Source organism: Erythrolamprus reginae, chromosome Z, assembly GCF_031021105.1.
Source record: "Erythrolamprus reginae isolate rEryReg1 chromosome Z, rEryReg1.hap1, whole genome shotgun sequence".
Classification (NCBI taxonomy): Eukaryota; Metazoa; Chordata; class Lepidosauria; order Squamata; family Dipsadidae; genus Erythrolamprus; species Erythrolamprus reginae.
In genome coordinates this window covers 117,115,172-117,137,650 of record NC_091963.1, presented here as the reverse complement: position 1 = coordinate 117,137,650, position 22,479 = coordinate 117,115,172, and the positions used below count along the sequence as shown (strand labels likewise).

Below are 22,479 nucleotides of genomic sequence, written 5' to 3'. Positions count from 1 at the left end.
AAGAAGGCAATGAAGAAAAGATGAACTAAGAAAAGAATGAAACCTATAGCGATAAAAAGAAAAAAGACATTGCAAATAGACAAATTGATGACTATTGTAATTCATGATGATTTTACTGGGTTTTGCAATAATCAAAAGAGAATTGGGAGAAAATATTGGCATTGAATGAAACAATTAAAAAAAGAAGGGGTAACACAGAGGAGAGAGGGGGAAAAATTGAAGGTAGAACTGGGCAAGTACTATTTAAATTGTAGAGTTAATGTGTTCACATACAAAGTTTTCCTGATACAGGATCTGAATAATCTATGAATGCAAGAACTATGATAATATTGATGAGATTCATGCAATTGATACGACAGAATAATAATATGAAACCACAGGATAAATTGATAGTTATATTTTTATTTTTTAATTGGGTGTTTAGAAAAGCAAAAGGTGAGCTAAGATATTAAAGGAGAGGAAGTAATAAGGCCTAAAACTAAGAAGCACAAGAAATAACAATTACCTTGTAAAATCTAGGTATAGCAACTAATCTGGAACAAAAATTGAATTGGTTGTAGGTAGACCCAGGAGACAAAGCTAGGTAGAAGGAGGTAGCACAAGTTAAAATACTTATACTGAAAGATTTAAATACAATAGATAGGAGATTTAGAAATAAGAGGGATGATTATGATGGGTAAGATCTAGAGAAATATTCTAGTCGGTCATGTAATAGAAGTATCCACTTAGGGAAGATTTTGAGGTGGATAGGAAGTAGGAAAGAAAGAGGAAAAGGGGAGCTAGTAGAGGAAGAGTAGGAGGAAGAAGGAAGGAGGAAGGAGAAGGGATTGGTAGTAGAAGGAGGGAGAAGGAGTAAGAAAGTAGATAGTACAGGTGGAACAGCTGTCTGAGATACAAAAAGAGGGAAGTGGAGAGAAGAAAGATGGATCCAGATGAAACAATAGAAAGCAAAATTGGAATGTGATCTAGTACTTAAAAATGATATATGCATATTAAGTTGTATTGAAGGTATATGTAGTTGTATGTTGAATGTGGAGAAAAATAATCTTTTTTTACAAAAAAATAAAAAGAAGAATACCGTATTTTGGCATGCTGTACTTAGATAAATGTTCAAAGCAGGGTGGGTCCTTCTTGGTTCGGACCAGATCACCCGAACTGTTAGCAACCTGCTGGTGATGTAATTTTGGTGTCACAGATTCTGTTTCTGCTGGTTGCCGATCAGTTTCCGGTCACAATTCAAAGTGTTGGTTATGAATTATAAAGCCCTTCATGGCATCGGACCAGAATATTTCCGGGACCGCCTTCTGCCGCATGAATCCCAGCGACCGGTTAGGTCCCAAAGAGTTGGCCTTCTCCGGGTCCCGTCGACAAAACAATGTCATCTGGTGGGACCCAGGGGAAGAGCCTTCTCTGTGGCAGCCCCGACCCTCTGGAATCAACTCCCCCTGGAGATTAGGATTGCCCCCATCCTCCTTGCCTTTCGCAAACTCCTTAAAACCCACCTCTGCCATCAGGCATGGGGAAATTGATTCCCCTGGGCTGTTCCGTTTTATGTATGGTTTGTCTGAGATGTATGACTGTTTTTTATATTAAGGGGTTTTAAATTGTTTTTAACTATTGGATTTGTACTGTTTTCTTGTTGTGAGCTGCTTCGAGTCTTCGGAGAGGGGCGGCATACAAATCTAATAAATAATAATATCAATATCAATAATAATAATAATAATAATCATCATCATCATCACTATCATCATCATCATCATCATCATCCTTATTCCTTCTTTTCATTAAACTGGACAAACTCAATTTCTGGAACAGTTCTTTGTATGTTTTAGCTTCCAGTCATCTAATCATCTTTGTTGCTCTTGTTTGCACCCTCTCTAGAACCCGAATATCTTTTTCGAGCTGTTTACTTTCCAGGTAGTTGGCCAAAAGTCCCGAGTTACAAGAATTACAGGACTTGTGGTCCTTCTACCCACTAGGGTACCAGGTTGATGAAGGTTGAATCATCAGCTGCCAGGAACAACTTCTCATAGGGAACATCTTGTCCTCCAGCAAGGACAAAAATATGCAATAATAGAGAAGGCAATCTTTTCCCAGCAGTTTTGCTACCAAGTCAGTAATAAATAAAAAATGGGAATGTACAGTAATCAGCAAAAGAGCTTTCTCGTGTCTATCTGCTCATTTTAGAGGTACTCTGTCTTTTAATAGGAGCCATTCCAAAGAACAATCATTCCTGCACAGATTCTGCAGAATTTGGAGGCAGGTACTGCAGCTGAGCTGGCAACTGACATCTGGAGAAAGTTGGCTCAGATGAAGCCCTGGAATAATTTACAACTCAGTGGGGAGGGAGTTTCTTCCCCTTCTTGTCTTCAAAGGCAAAACAGTCTATTTTAACAATGGTAAATATGTCAGAACTTAAAAGGCATCTACACCAGTGATGGCAAACCTTTTTTCCCCTTGGGTGCCAAAAGAATGTGTGTGAATGCTATTGTGCGTGTATGAGTGCCCACACCCATAATTCAATGACTGGGGAGGCCAAAAACAGCTCCCCTCCCCCCAGAGGCCCTCTGGAGGCTGGAAATGGCCTGTTTCCCAACTTCTGGTGGGCCCAGTAGGCTCGTGTTTCGCCCTCCCAAGTCTCCAAAGGCTTCCCTGGAGCTGGAGGAGGATAAAACCGCCCTCTCTCCCTGGAGGCTCTCTGCAAGCCAAAAACACCCTTCCAGAGCCTCTGTGCAAGCCAAAAATCAGCTGGACATCAACACATGCATGTAAGAGCTTAGCCAGGGCAACGGCTGGCATGTCAGCAAATATGGCTCTGCATGCCACCTGTGGCACCCATGCCATAGATTCGCCATCCCTGATCTACACACTTATAACGTAGCTCCATTAAATGGGTTCTCCTGAATCAGAATGGCTGAGCTACAGGTCACATAATTAACTTTCTGGATCAGCTGTATTTGTTATTTGAGTCTTGGAGGCTCAGCACAAAAGTCAGAGATTTTCCACTATTCTTTAATGGTGGGGAAAAGGCATCCATGTCCTGCATTTGTCATAAAGCATGTAAAAAAAGGAGGGGGAGGGAGGCTTTCATTGCATAGACATGACCACCCTTTTGACTTTAAAAAAATATTAAATTCACTCACTGTAAATGAATTGGTTGCATATTCAAATTGTCATTTAAGGCTGAACAAAGGGAGGACTAATACAGCTGGCATCCAAAATATTTAGGACTGATCAAGATGTATTATGCATAATGAAGCAGCTCCCCAAACCAGAGTGTAACTATTTTAAAGATTGCATTAAGGCCTTAAATTCTTTTTCATACATTTCCCCAGCTAATTTACAACGTTGGCGTTTCTGATGATGTTAGTTAGTTTGGTAATAAACGTCAGGAAGAAACCCACCAAGCTCAAAGAATATCAAGCATCCCACCGTTTAACCTTAAGATACAAATTCTCTTCTATTGGTAACTTAGAATTCCCTATTTTATAATTGATATAATCAACAAAAATTTTAATCATTGAATATTCAATATCCAATCGAGGAGGGAAATGAGAGATAAATTTGAGCCAGAATTCAAGTACAATAAAATTAATGTACTTTTAATATAGGACATGTCTTAAAGCAAGTGAAAGCTTTCATATTAAAAAATATTACTTTGGGCAAGTTGTGTTGCGAAGAATTCAAGGATAGATGAACATCATTGCAGGTTGAAAAAAGCCAAAGGCCTTACTTTATTAGTGAAAAAAGCCAAGAAGCCAAAAGAGCCAAGTTATCCTAACATATCCTAACTTGTCCTAAACCTATTTCACACAGCACCTTTTAATAATAATTAGTGATGGGCGAACCCAATGGTGTTCGGGTTCGGCAAGTTTGGCCGAATTTTACGCAAAACTGAACCCAAACTCGAACCTGAACGGGGAATCCCTCCCATGAAGAGATTCCGGGGGCGGAGCTTTGACATCACCGGCAGGTTGCTAAGGATGCCAAGGTGATCACTTCCTGGATTCCATGGAATCCAGGAAGTGATCACCTTGGCGTCCTTAGCAACCTGCCGGTGAGGTCAAAGCTCTGAATGCCAAACATGACCCCGAACTTTGCCCGAATTGTGCTGGTTCAGTTCGCTCATCACTAATAATAATCTGTTTTCTATGACCTAATCCAGCTAATACCCATGCACAGTTCTACATGATGCTGTAATTCATAAACATGCCAATGTATCATAGATAAGGCTTCCGGTATATGTGAGAAAGCTAGGCAAAGGAATTTGTCTAATGGTACCAGCTAATGGTCCCATCCCTTCTCGTGATCTCATACAACACTGTCTGTTCCTGAGAACATGAACTTTCCCTGAACTTTCCAGGCCTGCCCAGAAATCTATAATTAGCAAAACACATGCTAATTTATGCTAAAAGCATAATGTGAACCAAGCACTCATATGCAGCTTCAGGTGATAACTGGGCGTGCTCATCCATACAATCTTTGACCTACACAAGGAATACTACACAAGTGGCAACAGCTTTCTTTTTCAATACGGAAGAAATCACCATAGTCACAGACAATATTAAATAGTTTCCAAGAGCAAAGGTTGATTTCCAAGCAGGTTGGAGCCCACATGAAGAATCTTAATTAGCTCGCAGGTAGAATATATAAACTGTAGTCACATAATAATTCTCCATACTAAACTGAACTGTGATTTATTTAATTAATTGAATTTTAATGATCTACCCAAGACTCTTAACCATGAACAGTTATCATGGCTGACTTGGTATTTGCAGTTTTCCTTTCCAGATACACCAACAGACCATTGCCTATTAATGTTAATAGCCTTGGGCTAAATGTCCCAATGTTCACTGATCTTTATAATAGTAAATAGTAAGACTAAAAAAAGGGAAGAAGAAATAAGAATGTTTCTTATATACTTCCCCATTCGATCAATTAATTATTGGGGATGTGCATCAGGTTTGAATTGAACAAATGCTAAGAATTTGGTTCCTATTTCACCTCTGCCTTAACACACAAATAATTGCATGAGTGTTATCCCTTTGAACTAATCCAGATAAGAAGCACAACTATTAGTATTAACTTTACCATTATTATAAGATTTCTTTCAGAGACTCTTGCAAATCTGAAAGTATTTCCCTCGTCTTTTATTTTACTTCCTAGAAAACTAGGGAGAATCTCTTCCTCTCTGGGCTGAGATACCTATTGCACCCAATCGTTATCTAATTTGCATTATTCCTGTTGTTTCTCACAGTTATTCTCACATACTATTACAGAAAGTCACATCATTCTCTTTCTTTCCATATCCACAATAACTTTGCATTCACTTACAAGATTATCATGCATAGAAAATGCAACATGCTTGGAAGTAATACCCCAATATTAAATTTACACTGGTAAGCACCTTATTGCATCACTTACCCGTGGTTTCAACAATGCCTTCAAGGATGACGACAATTTCAAACTGCTCGCTCCTTAGGGATCTTTGCGAAAGGGCAAAAAAAGGACTCTTATCACTAATTTCATGACAGATGGTTAGAGGAGAAACGAGGAACAGTTGGTCGGCCCCAGTTCCAAATCCAACATCAAGCTCACATTGGTCTAGTGGCAAGAATTCACCTTCTGGTGTCTGTCGTGACTAAAGATAAATGGAATGAAAGAGAAATAATTTCAGCAAATTAAGAACTAATTTTGCAGCCGCAAAAGGGAGGGAACTCTTTTCAGCAATATTCAGGGCACTATGCAGACTGTAGAGGATTGATAAACATTAACGTGTGAGACGATAAGGTAGAACTCAATGTCAAAATGGATTTTATTGGGTCAGATTTAAAGTCAGCCCCTTTCCACACAATTTACTAAGAACTTGGGGTCAGATTTCCAAGACAGGATCCATTCCTCCAACCATAAGCAGTAGGGCACATCATCATCATCATCATGTTCATCATCATAGAAAAACCACAATAATACAGACCGCGTGGATTGGGTTTCCACAACTTGCAAATTTATACATGGGTTTCTATGGTGTGCTAAGAAAGATTGAATTAATCTTATTTGCCCAACGTGAGAAAACATGGAAGAAGAATATAATTTTTAAAAAGTGGACTGTGCAGAAATGGACAGATTGATACCGAAGATAAAAGAAAAAGAAGACACAGAATATTTTCAAACTTGGGACTTATTTTGTTAATGGTTGCACAACAGAGGTAGAAATTAGGAATTTAAAATGTAAATGAATCAACCCAGACAGTACACTGTTCTTTAAGCACACATTGTATGTAAAAGAGAAAAACAATTATATGTATATATATGTATATGTATGATCACATGTTTTTGCTGAATTTTTATATTAAGGAAGACTTGGATAGACTATTTCGGCCTTGCTCTGGCCTTATCAGCTAGCAATACCCTTACTAGGATTTGATCCTGTAGCCTCTGCCTTATAAGGCAGAGAATTAACCTCTAGGCCACAGGATGTGATCCCTTTCAGCTTTGTACCAGGGAGGGACTATATGTTTTTTTCTGTCAGATCGCCTTGGTATATGTATAGGTATATGTATGAAAATGTATATGTACATGTATGGAAATGTATATGTATATGTGTATGTATATGTACATATGTACATACATACACACACTGCTCAAAAAAAAATAAAGGAACACTTAAACAACACAATATAATTCCAAGTAAATCAAACTTCTGTGAAATCAAACTGTCCACTTAGGAAGAAACACTGATAGACAATCAATTTCACATGCTGTTGTTCACATTCAACTTTGTACAGAAAAAAGTATTCAATGAGAATATTTCATTCATTCAGATCTAGGATGTGTTATTTGAGTGTTCCCTTTATTTTTTTGAGAGCTATATATATTGTTGTCTGTCTGTCTGTCTGTCCATCTATCCGTCTATCTGTCTATCCATCGATCCATCCATCGATCCATCGATTCATCGATCCATCCATCCATCCATATCTATCTCTCCATCTCTCCATCTCTCCATCCATCCATCCATCCATCCATCCATCCATCCATCCATCCATCCATCCATCCATCCATCTATCTATCTATCTATCTATCTATCTATCTATCTATCTATCATCTATCTATCTGAATATCCTTAGATATGATTTTAGTTTTAAACAGAGCAGCTCAGTTCTTTTTTCACCCTTTTAAATAAAAAGACTGGTTTTACATTTTGTGCTAAACTATTTTATGCTTTTATTACTGTTGAGTCACTCGTTTGTGCCACACAAATCCAGTCACCTATTGGAAACCATGTCTGCTGTCTGTGAGTGTCTGGATTTTCATAACCCAGAACCAGCATCTCTATTCGTTACATAAACCACAGCAAGTTACATTCAGAGACCATACTTTATAATTACAAATCATAACGGATGTATTTGCAATACACTGCAAAGCTAAAGCGAATATAATTTCCTGATATGTTGTGTGAACCCTCTTTTGAGCATTTTGATGACTTCATAAGGGTGGGGTTTTTTTTTGCTTCATTAAAATATTTTCCAAGCATCTAAGGAAAATTCTTCTTTGCGCTCCCTCCCTCCTTCTTTTTCCCACTCCACTGAATAGAAAAATCAATCACAGTAAGCCATAATGTGTTTCTGTGTGGCTTTGACTTAGTGCAATGAGTAAGCCCAGCCATTCCGGCTATGAATCAGGGTATATTGCCTATTTGTAAATGTGCATAGGAGGATGGCAAAGCAGAACTTCAGGTGGAAGCTATGAATTCCTGGAACTAACTCCTAAGAGTTAGATATTCTTTCTTTTTTTTCAACAGTTGTTGGCTGCCTTAATAATGTTTTGCCAGTCTTATGAACAGTGAACATAAGTGCACCAAGTTCATCTCATCTATAGGCATTGAGCTTGCTTGGTATTGCTTTTTCCTAATGCAAAAAAAATAATAATTACTGAATAGATGTGAGCTCTGCCTGCTTTGCTTTATGATCTCTGATTAATACCATAACCCATGGTTTAATGCAAATTATGAACGTAGCCTTCTTTGCAAAGATCCAGCTTCTCCATGTCAGCGACTGAAGAATTTTATTTATTTATTTATTTACTTGTTTTTATTTATTTGCTTGTTTTGCTAAGTATGCATTGGTGGTATACAAAGATATCATAATATTTATATACATGATACTAGTAAAAAAAAGAAACATTAGGACAGGGGACGGAAGGCATGCTGGTGCACTTATGCACGCCCCTTACTTAGGAATCCGGAGAGGTCAACAGTGGATAGTATAAGGGTAAAGTTTTGGGGGTTAGGTGATGATATTACAGAGTCAGGTAGTGAGTTCCATGCATCAACTACTTGGTTACTGTTGTGATTCAGCCTGAGGCTCCTCAGGGACCGGCTGGATCTCTGCTGGATCCATGCCCAGAGGAGGAGGACAGTGAACAGGAGGGGGAGGACCAGGCAGACGGGGGAGAGGAACGTCAGGAAGAGGAGGAGGGAGAGCAGCCTGAGACCCCCCCCTTCATTGGATGAAGACGCACAGGCTATAATAGACATGAGGCAGCGACGTGCAGCTCAAAGACGGGGCCAATTAGAAAGGTATTTCCATCCCTGAATTGGCAACAGCTGGGTTTGGGTGTGGTTCTCCTCAGCAGGGTTGAAAAGGCAGGCCCGCCCTTACAGTCTTGTGGACAGTTATCAACTAGGAGTCTTGTGACCTTGCTTCGATTCTCGGCGTCTCTGATCTTGGCTTGTGGCCTAGAAGTCTGGAAGACTTGGGGGAGGCATGGGTTTTATTATCTCCAGCATTGTTTTTGCCAGCAAGAATCCTGTTTTATTGCCTGGCCTTCGTGAAACCTCTGTGAAGCTTCATAGTGTTCCTGTCTGTAAGAACAGTTTTTGTTACCTGTGTTTGCTTTAAAGTATATAAATTGCCTTTGCTTTTTACCAGTGTGTCTGGATACTCTTTTTGGTTGGGGTTGGCGTCTGGGGGGGACCCAGACAGAACAGTTACTAAAGTCGTATTTCCTGCAGTCACGTTTAGAATGGTTTACTTTAAGTTTTTATCTGTGGAAAGTGGAAAGGCTATCTGGCCCCTGACCTCAAAAGCCTAACCTCAGAGCCTTTCCAAGATATAATAAGACACCTCAGGTTATTACTAAACAGAACATGGAGGAACAACTCTTGGGTTGCTACATATTTAGGAAATGCAGGATTGGGAGATTGGAAGAAAGCAATAAATCCTAAAGTCATTTAAACCCCATATCTGAAATTATTAATTTCTTATTTTCAGCATATTTCAGCATATGCTGAAGCAAGCTACTGTTATTTAGCTGGTTGCAGAAATCTAGAATGCCATGAAATATCAGCAGGGCTACTGTGCCTATTTGCCATCATTGGTGATCCTATGGGATTTTTGTAGCCCAGGTATTTGCCTAACCTGCAAACAGAATAGAATAGAATAGAGATAAGAGAGCTAGCTGAAGGATGTGTCTTGCTTGAAACCCAGCATTCACTGTAGATAAGCTACACCATTGCTTCTCAAATTTGGCAATTTTAAGAAACATAGACGTCCAACTCCCAGAAATGGTGATTGTCTAGAGTGGTTTTCTGCAGAGATGGGTTTCACGTAATGTTGCGCAGAACCAAAAATGTGAGTGCACGGGGCTTCAAAAACATGCCAATTATATAGGAGGGGATAGCACCAGGGTTGTGAGCAGGTGGGTGCCGCTGATTGGAACTACTGGTTTGCCTGAACTGGTCCGAACTGGCAGCAGCCCATCTCTGGAGTTCTGTTCATGCCTCTGAAAGTTGTTATGTTTGAGAAACACTGAGCTGTAGTTATCCTGAGCTGACAGAATGGCAGCCACTTCAGTACCAAAACCATACTTTTAAATATATTCCAGGGCAGAATGTTAAGTTTAACCTAACTGGTCTATGCCACCTCAACGTTTCCTTAAGAACTGTTAAAGATACAGGGAAGAAAAGGTTCCAGATATTTTTTCATTGACTCTGGAATGCTGAGTATTAGAAACTTGATCCTTATGTTTATTCAGGCATGCTAGGAACTAGAAACTTGACTTCTGAAAGCTGAAATGCTCAGAATTGCTCGGTTCAGTTCCTGGGAAGGGAGAAACACACCACCTATCTTGCATTTGACCTTCAAATGCCACCATTGGAATCCAGCTCTAGGAAGTGCTGTGATGCCTGCTGGTGCCAACTGCCACAACTTGCTTGCTGTCAAAAGTCTCCAGCACTCACCAGGGATTGCATTTGATAGTCAAAGCACTTAGTTTGGACCGGGGCCACAAGTCAGAGAACAACTCGTTCCAACGCGAGTGACAGCTTGAGGCACTTCCTACTCTTGTGCCATGCCTACAGCAGGACGGGGAGGAAACAGTTCTTGCCAGGAGGAACAAGGGCTGGATAGCTGCAGATTTCCTTCAAATGCCACCCTCCAATAAGAGCAGACTTTGGAAATTATCCTGAGTTTTGTGTGGCTGATTCAGTTTGCAAAAAAGAAGAAGAAAGAAAGAAAAAAAGAAAGAAAGAATGAAAGAAAGAATGAATGAATGAAAGAAAGAATGAAAGAATGAAAGAAAGAAAGAAAGAATGGATGGATGAAAGAATGAAAGAATGAATGAATGAATGAATGAAAGAATGAAATAAAGAAATAAAGAAAAATGAATGGATGAAAGAATGAAAGAAAGAATGAATGAATGAAAGAATGAAAGAAAGAAAGAATGAATGAAAGAAAGAATGAAAGAATGAAAGAATGAAAGAATGAAAGAATGAAAGAAAGAAAGAAAGAAAGAAAGAAACTATGTTCCATTTCACACCTTGAAAAGTGTGACCCTGACAAGATAATTCTTGTCAGGGGGAAGGATGAGATAAAAACGTTATACACTGCTACAAGTATCTTGTATGTCAAAATAAAAAGATAAGCAGCAACACAGTATTATTAGCATTACCCTTTATAATAATCGGCATACTTTTATTACAGGACATAGACAGCATAAGGCTTTGAGAAAGCCAGTTGTCTTTGCATCCATTAAACATTTGCTGTTTGTTATTCTATGGCAGTGATAGCGAACCTTTTTTTCCTTGAGTGCCGAAAGAGTGTGGGCGCACGCTATCACACATGCACAAGTGCCCACACCCATAATTCAATGCCTGGGGAGGGCAAAAACAGCATTTCATCCCCCAGAGGCCCTCTGGAGGATGGAAACGGCCTGTTTCCCAACTTCTGGTGGGCCCAGTAGGCTCATGTCACACTCTCTCCAGGCTCCAAAGGCTTCCCTAGAGCCAGGGGAGGGTAAAAATGCATTTCCCATCTCCCTGGATTCTCTCTGGACGCCAAGAATGCCCTCCCAGAGCCTCTGTGTGAGCCAAAAATCAGCTGGCTGGCACACACATGCATGTTGCAGTTGAGCTAGGGCAACGGCTCACGTGCCAACTGATATAACTCCATGTGCCACCTGTGGCACCCATGCCATAGGTTCGCCATCACTGTTCTATGTTATGACCAAAATTGGATGAGAAATGAGTATGAACTGAAACAGTTTATTGTCACTGAAAGTCATAGGACGTCATCACTAACTAATCTTATGGGTTTCAGTGAGGCTTAATTACAGCTACGCGTATTGAAGGGTGATGAACTGGTTTGGTGTAGTGGTTAAAGCACCAGGGTAGAACCTGGGAGGCTATATGTTCTAATTCTGCCTGAGGTATTAAAGCCAGTCACTTTCTCATAGTCCTGGGACAGTGATGGTGAACCATTTTCCCCATGGGTGCCAAATTGCATGCACACATGGAAAAAAGTGCCCACATGCTAATTCAATGGAGGCCCCCTGGAGGCTAGAAATGGTCCATTTCCCAATTTCTGGTGGGCAGGGTAGGCCCCAGGCTCTAGAGCAGGGGTTCCCAACCTTTTTTTTGCCTATACCCCTCCTAAGCATCTCTAAAATCCTGATGCCCCCCCCATGACCCATAGAGTCCTCGGAAAGGGGCGGCATACAAATCTAAATAATAACAATAATAACAATAACAACAACAAGAATAATAAACAAACACTGTTTTCTGGCAAAAATATTATACACTGTGGTAACATGAGTAAGTAATGTGAGTATACTACAAGTCGTTGTAAGTGCAGGTTGGTTGCCAAGCACCCAAGATGCGGTCATGTGACTGTGTGGACAAATACCAACACGTTGTAACAACAATAACAACAATAACAATAATAATAATATAATTCTTACTTGTGGAGAAAGCCTAAAATGGCATTAACTTGATTTAAACAAGGTTCCAACTGTCCCTGTTAAAAATCAAGTCCCCCCCACCATGGGGCGTAGGCCCCATATTGGGAACCAAGGCTCTAGAAGCTTCCCTGAAGCCTGTAGAGGGCAAAAATGTCCTTCCCCATTCCCCCCAGAGGCCCTCTGTGAAGCTGAAAACCTTCCACCCTCCCATAGCCTCTGTGTCAGGCCCATTCCCCAAAGCCATTATGTGAAGTTAGAGGCTGGGCCTGCCACAGTTAGCAGCGATAGGGAAATGGGAGGAGTGAGAGAGAGATTGATACCATCGCACATTCCTTACAAGCTCAACTGAACAAATGAAGAAGCCAGTGAATCCCTGCACCCGATTGGTCCACGTAATTGCACTTGTGGGTGTGGGGGATGTGAGATGAACCTTAACCTGGATGGGGAACTGAAGATAATTTAGTGTTGGAAAGACGGAGCATCGAATCCAACATGGTGAAGTTAATAAATCGAACCTTGGGTGAGAGCACAGGGGTGGAATATGATTTATTTCTCAGATGCTATTTGATTCGTTGACACTGTGTGAGCCAAAATCAACTGGCCGGTATGCACTTGCATGTTGAAGCTGAGCTAGGGCAATGGCTTGTGTGCCAGCAGATATGGCTCCACGTGCCACTAGTGGTACCTGTGCCATAGGTTCGCCATCACTGCCCTAGGACATAGGCAAGGGCAAACTATTTATGGAAATCTTGTCAGAACAATTGCAGCAGGGGTGGGTTCCTTCTGGTTTAGGCCAGATCGCCCAAATGGTTAGCGGCCCACTGGTGATATAATTTTGGCGTCATGGATCCAGTTCTATCTGTGCTGATCCGTGCTCGCTGCCGTCTTTCTTTCTGAATTTTCAGCTGATTTTCCTTTGTTTTGATGGCTTCTGCTCGATCTTGCTTTGAAAGAAGACCTCCTGCCCACCCCCAGGTTAATACTGACCTTTATTTCTTCACCGGAAGCACAGCTGATCAGCTCCTCAGCTGTGTTTCGGGCTGAATCCACCGTCTGAGCATGCGTGGAAGTGAAATGGTTAGTAGGGATGAGCGCAGAAAATTGCAATGCGAACCGGTGGCAAAGATAAGTAGAACCAAGCGTGGGCTGCTAGTCGGGACGCTAAATTGGGCTCGCCACCGCGGCTCATGAGTGTTAGCGGGGCCAGTGCAATTTTGCTTCTGGACCTATGGAAGCAGCAAAATTATGCATGGTATGCATGGAAGCAAAAAACCCACCTTGCCGAAACACGGGCGCACCTGAGACTCTGTGCGCAATTTTGCTACCTCCACAGGTGCAGAAGCAAAATCGCGCTGGCCCCGCTAGCACTCACAAGCCGCGGCAGTGAACCCAATTTAGTGTTCCAACCAGCAGCCCACCCCTGAGTAGAACCCACTCCTGAACTGCAGGGACTAGTCCAGCAATCTCTAAGAGTCAAGACAGACTCAAAGGAACAAGCAAACAAACCAATAAAGTCAAGAAGGAGCCCCATGTAGTTCACCAGGATTCATCATGGAATTTAGTATGTCAATAATTAACTTGCAATGAACAAGAAACAGGTAACCATTAGGGCCTATTAGAACATGTGAAGAGATAGTCCTCGACTTATGACAAGAATCGACATTGCAAAGCAAAGTAATGGTGAACTGAGTTGCACCCAATTCATGACTTTTTTTTTTATGCCATGGTTGCTGAGCACTGTAATTATTAAGTGAATTACATGGTCAGTAAGCGAATCCAACTTCTCCCATAGACTTTGCTTGTTGGAAGCCAGATGGGAAGTTTGCAGATGGCGATCCCATGACTTCGGCATGTTGCTACCTTTGTAAATGCACTTTCCCCGTCTTCCGCAATATGTTAAAGACTCACCTATGCTGCCAGGCATGGGGAGATTAACTCCCCCCTTTTCTGACTATAGCGCTTGAGAATGGTATGACTGTGTTGTATTGATTGTTTTTAATTTTAAGGGGTTTTAATTCTATTTTTTATTAATTAGATTTGTATTACTGTTATTGTATTTGTTATTGTTGTGAGCTGCCCCGAGTCTTTGGAGAGAGGCAGCATACAAATCTAATAAATTATTATTATTATTATTATTATTATTATTATTATTATTATTATTATTATTCCCATGGTCCCATGCCTGAATTTTGGTCAAGGGCCTATGAGGATGCTACAATGGCCATAAGGGCAAACATTGGTTGTAAGTCACTTTTTTCAATGCAACTTTGAATAGTCACTAAATAAATGGTTGTTATTCAAGAATTATCTGCACTGTAAATCTGGAAAATGCCACTTATAAAAGAAATGTAGGAGAACGAATTTAGCAGATTGGAGCCAGACTTAATCAGGAATTTATTAGATTTAGTTTTCATCTATTTCAGTTCTATTACTAAATAGTGGTAAATCTACTACTCACATCATTTCTATGCATGTTACAGGAGAGGAACTCTGATAATAGAATTATAGGGGAAAGGATACTTAATTTTGTGTGTGGGGGGGTAGTTAGGTATCTGTTGTGATTCAGCCTGAGGCTCCTCAGGGACCGGCTGGAGCTCTGCCGGATCCATGCCCAGAGGAGGAGGACAGTGAACAGGAGGGGGAGGACCAGGCAGACGGGGGAGAGGAACGTCAGGAAGAGGAGGAGGGAGAGCAGCTTGAGACCTCTGGGGGGGGGCCTCTTCCCAGCTAGTAGCCTGGATTCATTGGATGAAGACGCACAGGCTATAATAGACATGAGGCAGCGACGTGCAGCTCAAAGACGGGGACAATTAGAAAGGTATTTCCATCCCTGAATTGGCAACAGCTGGGTTTGGGTGTGGTTCTCCTCAGCAGGGTTGAAAAGGCAGGCCCGCCCTTACAGTCTTGTGGGGAGTTATCAAGTGGGAGTCCTGTGACCTTGCTTCGATTCTTGGCGTCTCTGATCTTGGCTTGTGGCCTAGAAGTCTGGAAGACTTGGGGGAGGCATGGGTTTTATTATCTCCAGCGTTGTTTTTGCCAGCAAGAATCCTGTTTTATTGCCTGGCTTTCGTGAAACCTCTGTGAAGCTTCATAGTGTCCCTGTCTGTAAGAACAGTTTTTGTTACCTGTGTTTGCTTTCAATTATATAAACTGCCTTTGATTTTTACCAGTGTGTCTGGATACTCTTTTTGGTTGGGGTTGGCGTCTGGGGGGACCCAGACAGAACAGGTATCCAAGTATTATTACAATTTGTGCAAATATTTTACGGATTATTAATATATGCATGGAAATTAACGTCCAGATTTTTATGTGTCATTGTGGTTTCAGAGTGTTCAAAATTCAGTATTTGTTGGCTTGCATTGGGCTCTGGAAAGTAATTATACACAAGTTGAAAGCTTGAGAGTGTAATTAATGTTATACTATTATCATTTTTAAAAAATCCTTAAACTCCCTTGAATTGTCAAATGTCAACATTTTTACTGATGCTTTCATTAAGTAGGGTTATTTTTGTTACAGTCCACACTCAATTCATGTGCTTTCTTTTAAAATGTTATCTGTCTTTTTTTCATCTGGGAGTAACATGCTTGAGTTTCTGAAAAATATCAAGGCAGCAGAAAGTCCACCCAGATTATTATAAGAATAAAAGCAGCCATTTCTGTAATGCTACAAATTCCATTCGGCAATAACTGTCCGCCATTATATTTATCACATACACTTCATTTGTACATCAGTTGCAAAAGCTCTGAGAAGCTTAAAAACAGACCATCTTTTTACAAGTCGGAAGAGAGACCCCCAACTATAGGAAAATAAGACTCAAGAAGTACTTATGTTGCTGTCTGAGGAAATTTAAAAAAAAAAGAAAAAAGGGAGACGCATGATTTGTACCTAATTGTTTTTGGTTAATTGGAAGTCATCCTGCTGAAGATTTCAGGTCTCGCTAGCTTCTGAAGTGGTGACTATTATAACTTCTTGTGCCCACGCATGTTTACTTTGTACAGCATTGCACAGGGCAGGAAAAGACTAAATTGATATAGCTGCAGATTTTTTTCCTGTCCTTTCTGTTTCTTTCTCTGGGGGCTCCTCTTTGTTTTCCAAAAGCAGCTGTTCTGGACCCCCTTGTCTTCTCTGTGGAGGCAATAAATTGCTTAAAAACATCAGAATTACTTTAGTTCTTTTTTTCTTTTCGGGTTGGAAGGAAATGCATTGCACTGAACTGTTATATTGCTTTACAAGGAAATAATAGTTACTCTACAACTTGTTATGATGATCTGTCTGAGAGGTTCCGTCATAAGGGTTTTATTTGGTAATCTAATGCTGTCTTCATTTGATTCCTCGGGTAGATTTGTAATTGATTGACTTGGATGTAGTTTTAGACTCTGGATGTTTAACACCTCCTTCTTCTTTAGATGGTCTCGTGTGGAATCCTACATTTCTGCCCCAAGGCCCCAGCCTAATGTTAGTCTTACATTCAGATAGGGAAGTTTCTCCTTTCCTGCTACATGAAATTATGACAAAGAGCAAGTATATTTTGAATTCCTCCCTGCCAAAGACAGACCTGCCTGCAGAGGTAGGAAGGTGTTCATAGGTAGGGAATATTCAATTCCAGAGAATACAGAAAGGTATTTTCAATGTTATTTTCCCTTTTGGCTGCTGTTCTGAACATTGTTTGCTCCTGCTGTTACAGAGTGATTTTGACCTGGAAGAGAGTGGGCTGGGTGTAAATTGGTTTGGGCGAGGGCTTCTCTGTTGAACAGATTGTCAGGGATGGCAGATTTGGCAGCAGCACCAGTCGCTGGCAGGAATGGAAAGGCCTAGAATCTATTATCTCCAACTGGTGGGGTCAAAGCAGAAAGCACTAGCCATTTATTGGCACTGCAGAACATATGTAGGCACCAGCCAAAGCAGCAAACGAAAAGTGGAAAGACATACTGCATGTGTTTAAAGACATTCTTCTTTTTAGCATGCTTTCTCTGTTTTTCAGAGCTGGCTTTATAAACATTTTGGACTAAGCCCTTGGTTAAATCAAGCAACTCAAACGCAAAAACATACGGCATTTGTGGTGGAACCTTGGCACGTTCTCCTAATTTTTATTTAAAATTGATAGACTACCTATCAATTTATTTAAAATTGATAGGCTACTTATCAATTTATTTAAAATTGATAGGCTACCTATCAATTTATTTAAAGTTGATAGGCTACCTATCAATTTATTTAAAGTTGATAGACTACCTATCAATTTATTTAAAATTGATAGGCTACCTATCAATTTAAAATTGATAGGCTCCTAAAATTGATAGGCTACTCAATAGCAAAGTTCACCAAGGACTTACAGTAACTCAAATGCACTTGCAAAAATTCAGCAACATTTTCTAATTTGATGACTTATTGAATGTTTGCTGGGTTTTGAAGTTTGTTGGTTTTTTAAGAGAGAAGTTGTGAAAAGCTGAAGTTATTGAAATTAATAAAATACACCCTGATCCTATGAATGCTACTGGAAACAGTTCCGTAATAAGTGCAAAAGGTCACAATTATAAGTCTTTGGTCTCTAGTTACATTCTCAAAATTAAATATCCAAAGCAAGATCTGGAAATGTGTGTTTTACTGAATATCACAAAGCATATATTTTAGTAACAGTGAACATTTATTACCATTGGGGCATCTGCTACAATTCCCTAAGCCTATTTCAGCATCTTTTCTAAAACCCATTTATTCTTGGTTTAATATCTACTGATGTGTATTATTTATACAGCAGCTTTCCTTTGCCACCCACTATCATGTATGAAATGTGCTTGCCTTCTCCAATAGCTCTTTGTTCCTCCTTTGCAGAAAGGGGGGGGGGGAAAGCCTTAGAACAAGAAGCTAGATCTGTAACTTAAAGACAGGGCTTTGTTACACCCTAAGAGCAGAGCTGCATGCAAGAAGATAGGAAGAATCTTACCCTCCCTCCCTTCCAGGGAATCCTTTCACCCACCTTAATGAGTTTGCAACGGATCTGGGCTGAGACCATGTGGCTGTTGCGAAGGTTGCCCACCCGAAACATAAGGCAGAGTTTTCCATCTCGCTGCGAGATGACAGCAGCCCGGCTAAACATTAGAGTTTCAGCACGTTTCTTGGGTTGGGACATTTTGATGAACATGCATCCGATGAGGAAGGCATCTACCACAGAGCCCAGCAATGACTGGAACAGAAAAAGCACAATTCCTTCTGGGCAGCGCTCAGTAATGTAGCGATGGCCGTAGCCAATGGTGGCTTCTGTCTCAATGAAGAAGAGGAAGGCTGACGGAAAGTTGTAGACATTAGCCACACACGGGTTATGTCCTGAACTGGGGCTCTGGTGTATGTCTAGGTCCCCACGCAAGTAAGCAATCCCCCACCACATGGAGGCCATCACCAGCCAAGCAACAGTGTAGGTCAGCAAGAAAATAAGGAGGTTCCAACGCCACTTGAGGTCCACCAGAGTGGTGAAGAGGTCGGAAAGGTAGCGACTGTTCTCACTGCCCAGGTTGCCATGCTGGACATTGCAGCGGCCGTTCTTGTCTACAAAGCGCTGCCGTTTCCGATGGGACGGTGCAGCCATGACTGCCTGGTAGTCATCGCCAAACTTTCTCCGCACAACTGACATCCTGATGGCAATGAGGTTTTCTTGCACCCTGTGTGGCTGGTTGTAGAGCGAAGGCTGGTCTCAGCGAGGAAACTCTGCCGTTTCATGCAAGGGGCCCAATGTAGGCAGCCATTAGTAGAGCAGGTGGTGGCTGTTGGTCTCTTCCACTTGACGTGGGCGGTTGTGGGAGATCAGTGGAGCTGAATCTAGAGAGGTCTTTTCTGCCTTGAATAACTGCCAGGTACCAGCACAAGTAAAATCCAGATGATTGTACAATCTTTATTTGATTATTTAAAACTTAGGAGAGTATGATGCACAGAACAAAGGCTGAAACACAAGGAAGGGACCCAACCGGTTTGGCCCCTACTCTCTTAGGATGCCAGGGGACTGGTAGAAGAGCAGGGTAAGGCCAGTGTCTTGAGGATTCTCGCGTTTGCACGTTTTGGGATTGTCGCTGGCCAGCTGTCTGGCAAAGGGTGGCTTCCTTCTGGAGGGACAGAGGCTATCGAGCACAGTCTTTACAAACACCAAGTCTGCAGGCAGCCCCAGCAGGAAGTCAGGCTTTGCGGATGTGAGAGCGGTGGTGTAGACAGACGCTTTGGTGGTGCCCTCTTGAGTGAAGCGCTCTAGCCCCTGGATTAAACTCCGCAAGATTCCTACGCCGTATCGGTAACTGGAACTGGGGTGCGGTAACCAGCCTGCACTCGGGTGCTTGGCCGCGGCAACGTCCTGGATAGAGGCGACGAGGTACTGCCCAGTTGCAGGAGTAACTGCTGCTCCGGCTGCTTCTTTTCTTCGGTGGTTCTCTGCCCGGAATTCCCCAGGGACGCGTGTCCCCCTCTCGTGGATGGAAGTTCCCTTCAGGCGGCACTCGGCGAAGCGCGGGGCTTCCCAATCGAGTCCCGCGGATTTGAGCTCCGCCAGACCGCCACAGCACGGCAAGAACAAGGACGGGGGTCGGGCGGGTGAGCAAATGAGGAGAAAGCCTCCTCTCTTGTTTCTGCCCGAATCCTGCTTCTCCACCTTCAGCCCCTGTCGCGGCGCGCTTAGAGTCTCTCTCTGAGAAACTTCACCTTTGTGGTCTTGGCCAGCTGCGGCGGTAGCGGTTGCAGCGAGCGATTGGTCTTGGGCAGAGGCAAGAAACTGGGAGGCAGGCGCTGAATGAGTCTCAGGTTGTGGCCGAAAGCTCCGAGCTAGCCCAGAGAGTAAGCTGACCGCGCTCCACGCCGCCGCCTAGCGTCCGCTGCCACCGCCACCCACCCGGGACGCCCCTTCTTGCCTTTTCTGGGCGCTGTGGGGTCTCCGCGCCGCGATCATTTCTTCCTCCCCGGCCAGGTGCGCTCGCAGCTGTCGGCGGCCTCCAGTGGACGCTGGTGTTATAGACGGCCAAGGGATCCAATCTTTCCGCCAGATCCCAGTGGCTTTCGCTGCTGCTACTGCTGAAGGGATCCCGTAGCGGAGACGGGAGGCGGCGAAGAGCGAGATCCGCGGAGCAGCGGTGAGTCATGCGACCGAAAGACACAACGGCTCAAGCCCCGTGTAAGGACGAGAATGGAGAAGTGGAAGGAATTCGAATTACTGCCCGGGTTCTTTTTTTCGTCCCCTTATCCGGTTCCGAGTTGGAAACGGAAGATTCCCTGGAGGGGCTGTTTCTGGGGCTGGGTGGGGGAAATGAAAGATGGCTAAGGTTATTCCCTCCACCCGAAAGCCTCTGAGCATGAGCAGAGCAAAAAAAAAAAAGAAGTAGTGGCACTACAGCTGCTACTGTCTGAACTTAAGAGGTCTGTGTATTGTCAGTACGTGGATGGGACTTGAGGAGATATTGTCCTACAGAGAGGAACGCAGCCAACACAACACAACCCCAGTCCAATTCCTGATCTTAACTGTGGTCTCCTGTATTTTCTTCTGCCAATTTTTGGTGAAGAGCATCTAATGAAAGACATTTCTTCCGTAGTCCAAGCCAAGCCACATCTCCAGCGCTCTAAACCCATGTGCATCATTTTGCATCCCACAATTCCACAAATGCAAGCATCTTTGTGCTTTAAAAAAAACAGGGAAAACAAACTGCCATTTCAACAATGCTTTGACAACCACTATATCTTTCTATAAGAGAGCGGATTATAACATTTGGCAATCCAGTTTTGCTTTTAAGTCACTCAAGTAAAAAGGGCATTAGTCGCCGGATCCAATTAAGCTGCTGCTTGAAGAAATGCTTCAGTTCCATTATTTATTCAGTTTCATTCCCTTAAGCATTATAGTTGGATACAATGTAAAATTATTTAGGGGTGGGGGGGGGATTCAGCCATTTTTAGAGGAAAATAATATTTTGGGAGAGTAGGAAAAAACCTGTTTTGGTCCACAAAGCTTGTAAGAGGTCTTCTAAAATAAGAATAATTTTAACCTTATTAAAGGGACATCTCTAGATTGGAGCTTCAAATGAACAATCTAACATTTGTGCAAATATTTATCAAACCTATGACTGTAGGGCTAAGGGTCACTTAGAGACGGAGATTGGCTAGAAGTCTTTAACTCTTTCTCCATTTTATTTTCCTGTTCAACAGTATTTCCCTAGCCTTTCCCCCTCAATCTCATATTCCAATTTTAAACGCAGGTAGGTCTTTGATGCTATGTAAAATTTATAGATGGGCTTTTGCTGGGTCGAATCCATGAGAATCCATAAGTTTTAAGTGTTTACAGGGAGCAATGGTGAAATCTCTCTCTCTCTTTTTACTACCGGTCATGTGGGCATGGCTTGGTGGGCATGGTGTGGCTTGGTGGCAGAGGAAGAATATTGCAAAATTCCCATTCCCACCCCATTCTGGGGCCAGCCAGAAGTGGTATCTGCCAGTTTTCCGAACTACTCAAAATTTCCACTACCGGTTCTCCAGAACTATCAGAATCTGCGGGATTTCATCCCTGAGGTTAAGTAACCTGTTTAACAGCAGTGCAGTGGTTAGAGTGAAGTACTGTAAGCTACTTCTGCTGATGACTGGCCGCCAGCAGTTTGGCAGATCGAATCTCAGTAGGCTCAAGGTTGACTCAGCCTCCCATCACTCCAAGGTTGGTAAAATGAGGACCCAGATTCTTGGGGGCAATAAGCTTAATCTCTGTAAACCACTTAGAGAGGGTTTTAAAGCACTGTGAAGCAGTATATAAGCCTATATCTCCCATACCTTTCTTCTATTCCTATATCTCTTCTTCTATTCTTTCATTGATATGTTCTATTCCTATATCTTCTTCTCTATTCTTTCTTAGATATATTTTACTATGAGTATCTGCTCTATAACCTTCATCAGGTATTTTTCTATGTGTGTGTGTGTGTGTGTGTATGTGTGTGTGTGTGTGTGTGTGTGTGTGTATATATATATACTAAGGCCGAAATGCGTGTTGTTGTAAAATGGACACGAAGCTTGGAACTTCAGCCCGATGATGGTGAATGTGATTTCACCAAAACGTCGCATAGACATGCAAAATATTACACAGGGCAAAACCCGAACTCAGAACAATCTACATACATATACCCGTGAAAATTTACGAAAACAAATATATATATACACACACACACACACACGCACACACACACACACATACCCACTAAAACCCTCATTGTGTATTGGACAAAATAAAATTAAATAAATAAATAA

At 42.0% G+C, this 22,479-nt stretch overlaps 1 protein-coding gene across 1 annotated transcript in view; it reads right to left on the bottom strand.

The window, feature by feature from the left end:
- The window catches only part of LOC139154674 (G protein-activated inward rectifier potassium channel 1-like), a 29,573-nt gene extending 10,717 nt beyond the window's left edge, over positions 1 to 18,856 (bottom strand). Inside the window, exons 1-2 of the mRNA XM_070729546.1 lie at positions 18,206 to 18,856; positions 5,425 to 5,641 (exon numbers count right to left, since the gene is read on the bottom strand). Coding sequence (XP_070585647.1) covers positions 5,425 to 5,641; positions 18,206 to 18,856 — 868 coding nt within the window. The remainder of the gene's footprint in view (positions 1 to 5,424; positions 5,642 to 18,205) is intronic.
- Positions 18,857 to 22,479: the final 3,623 nt, after the last annotated feature.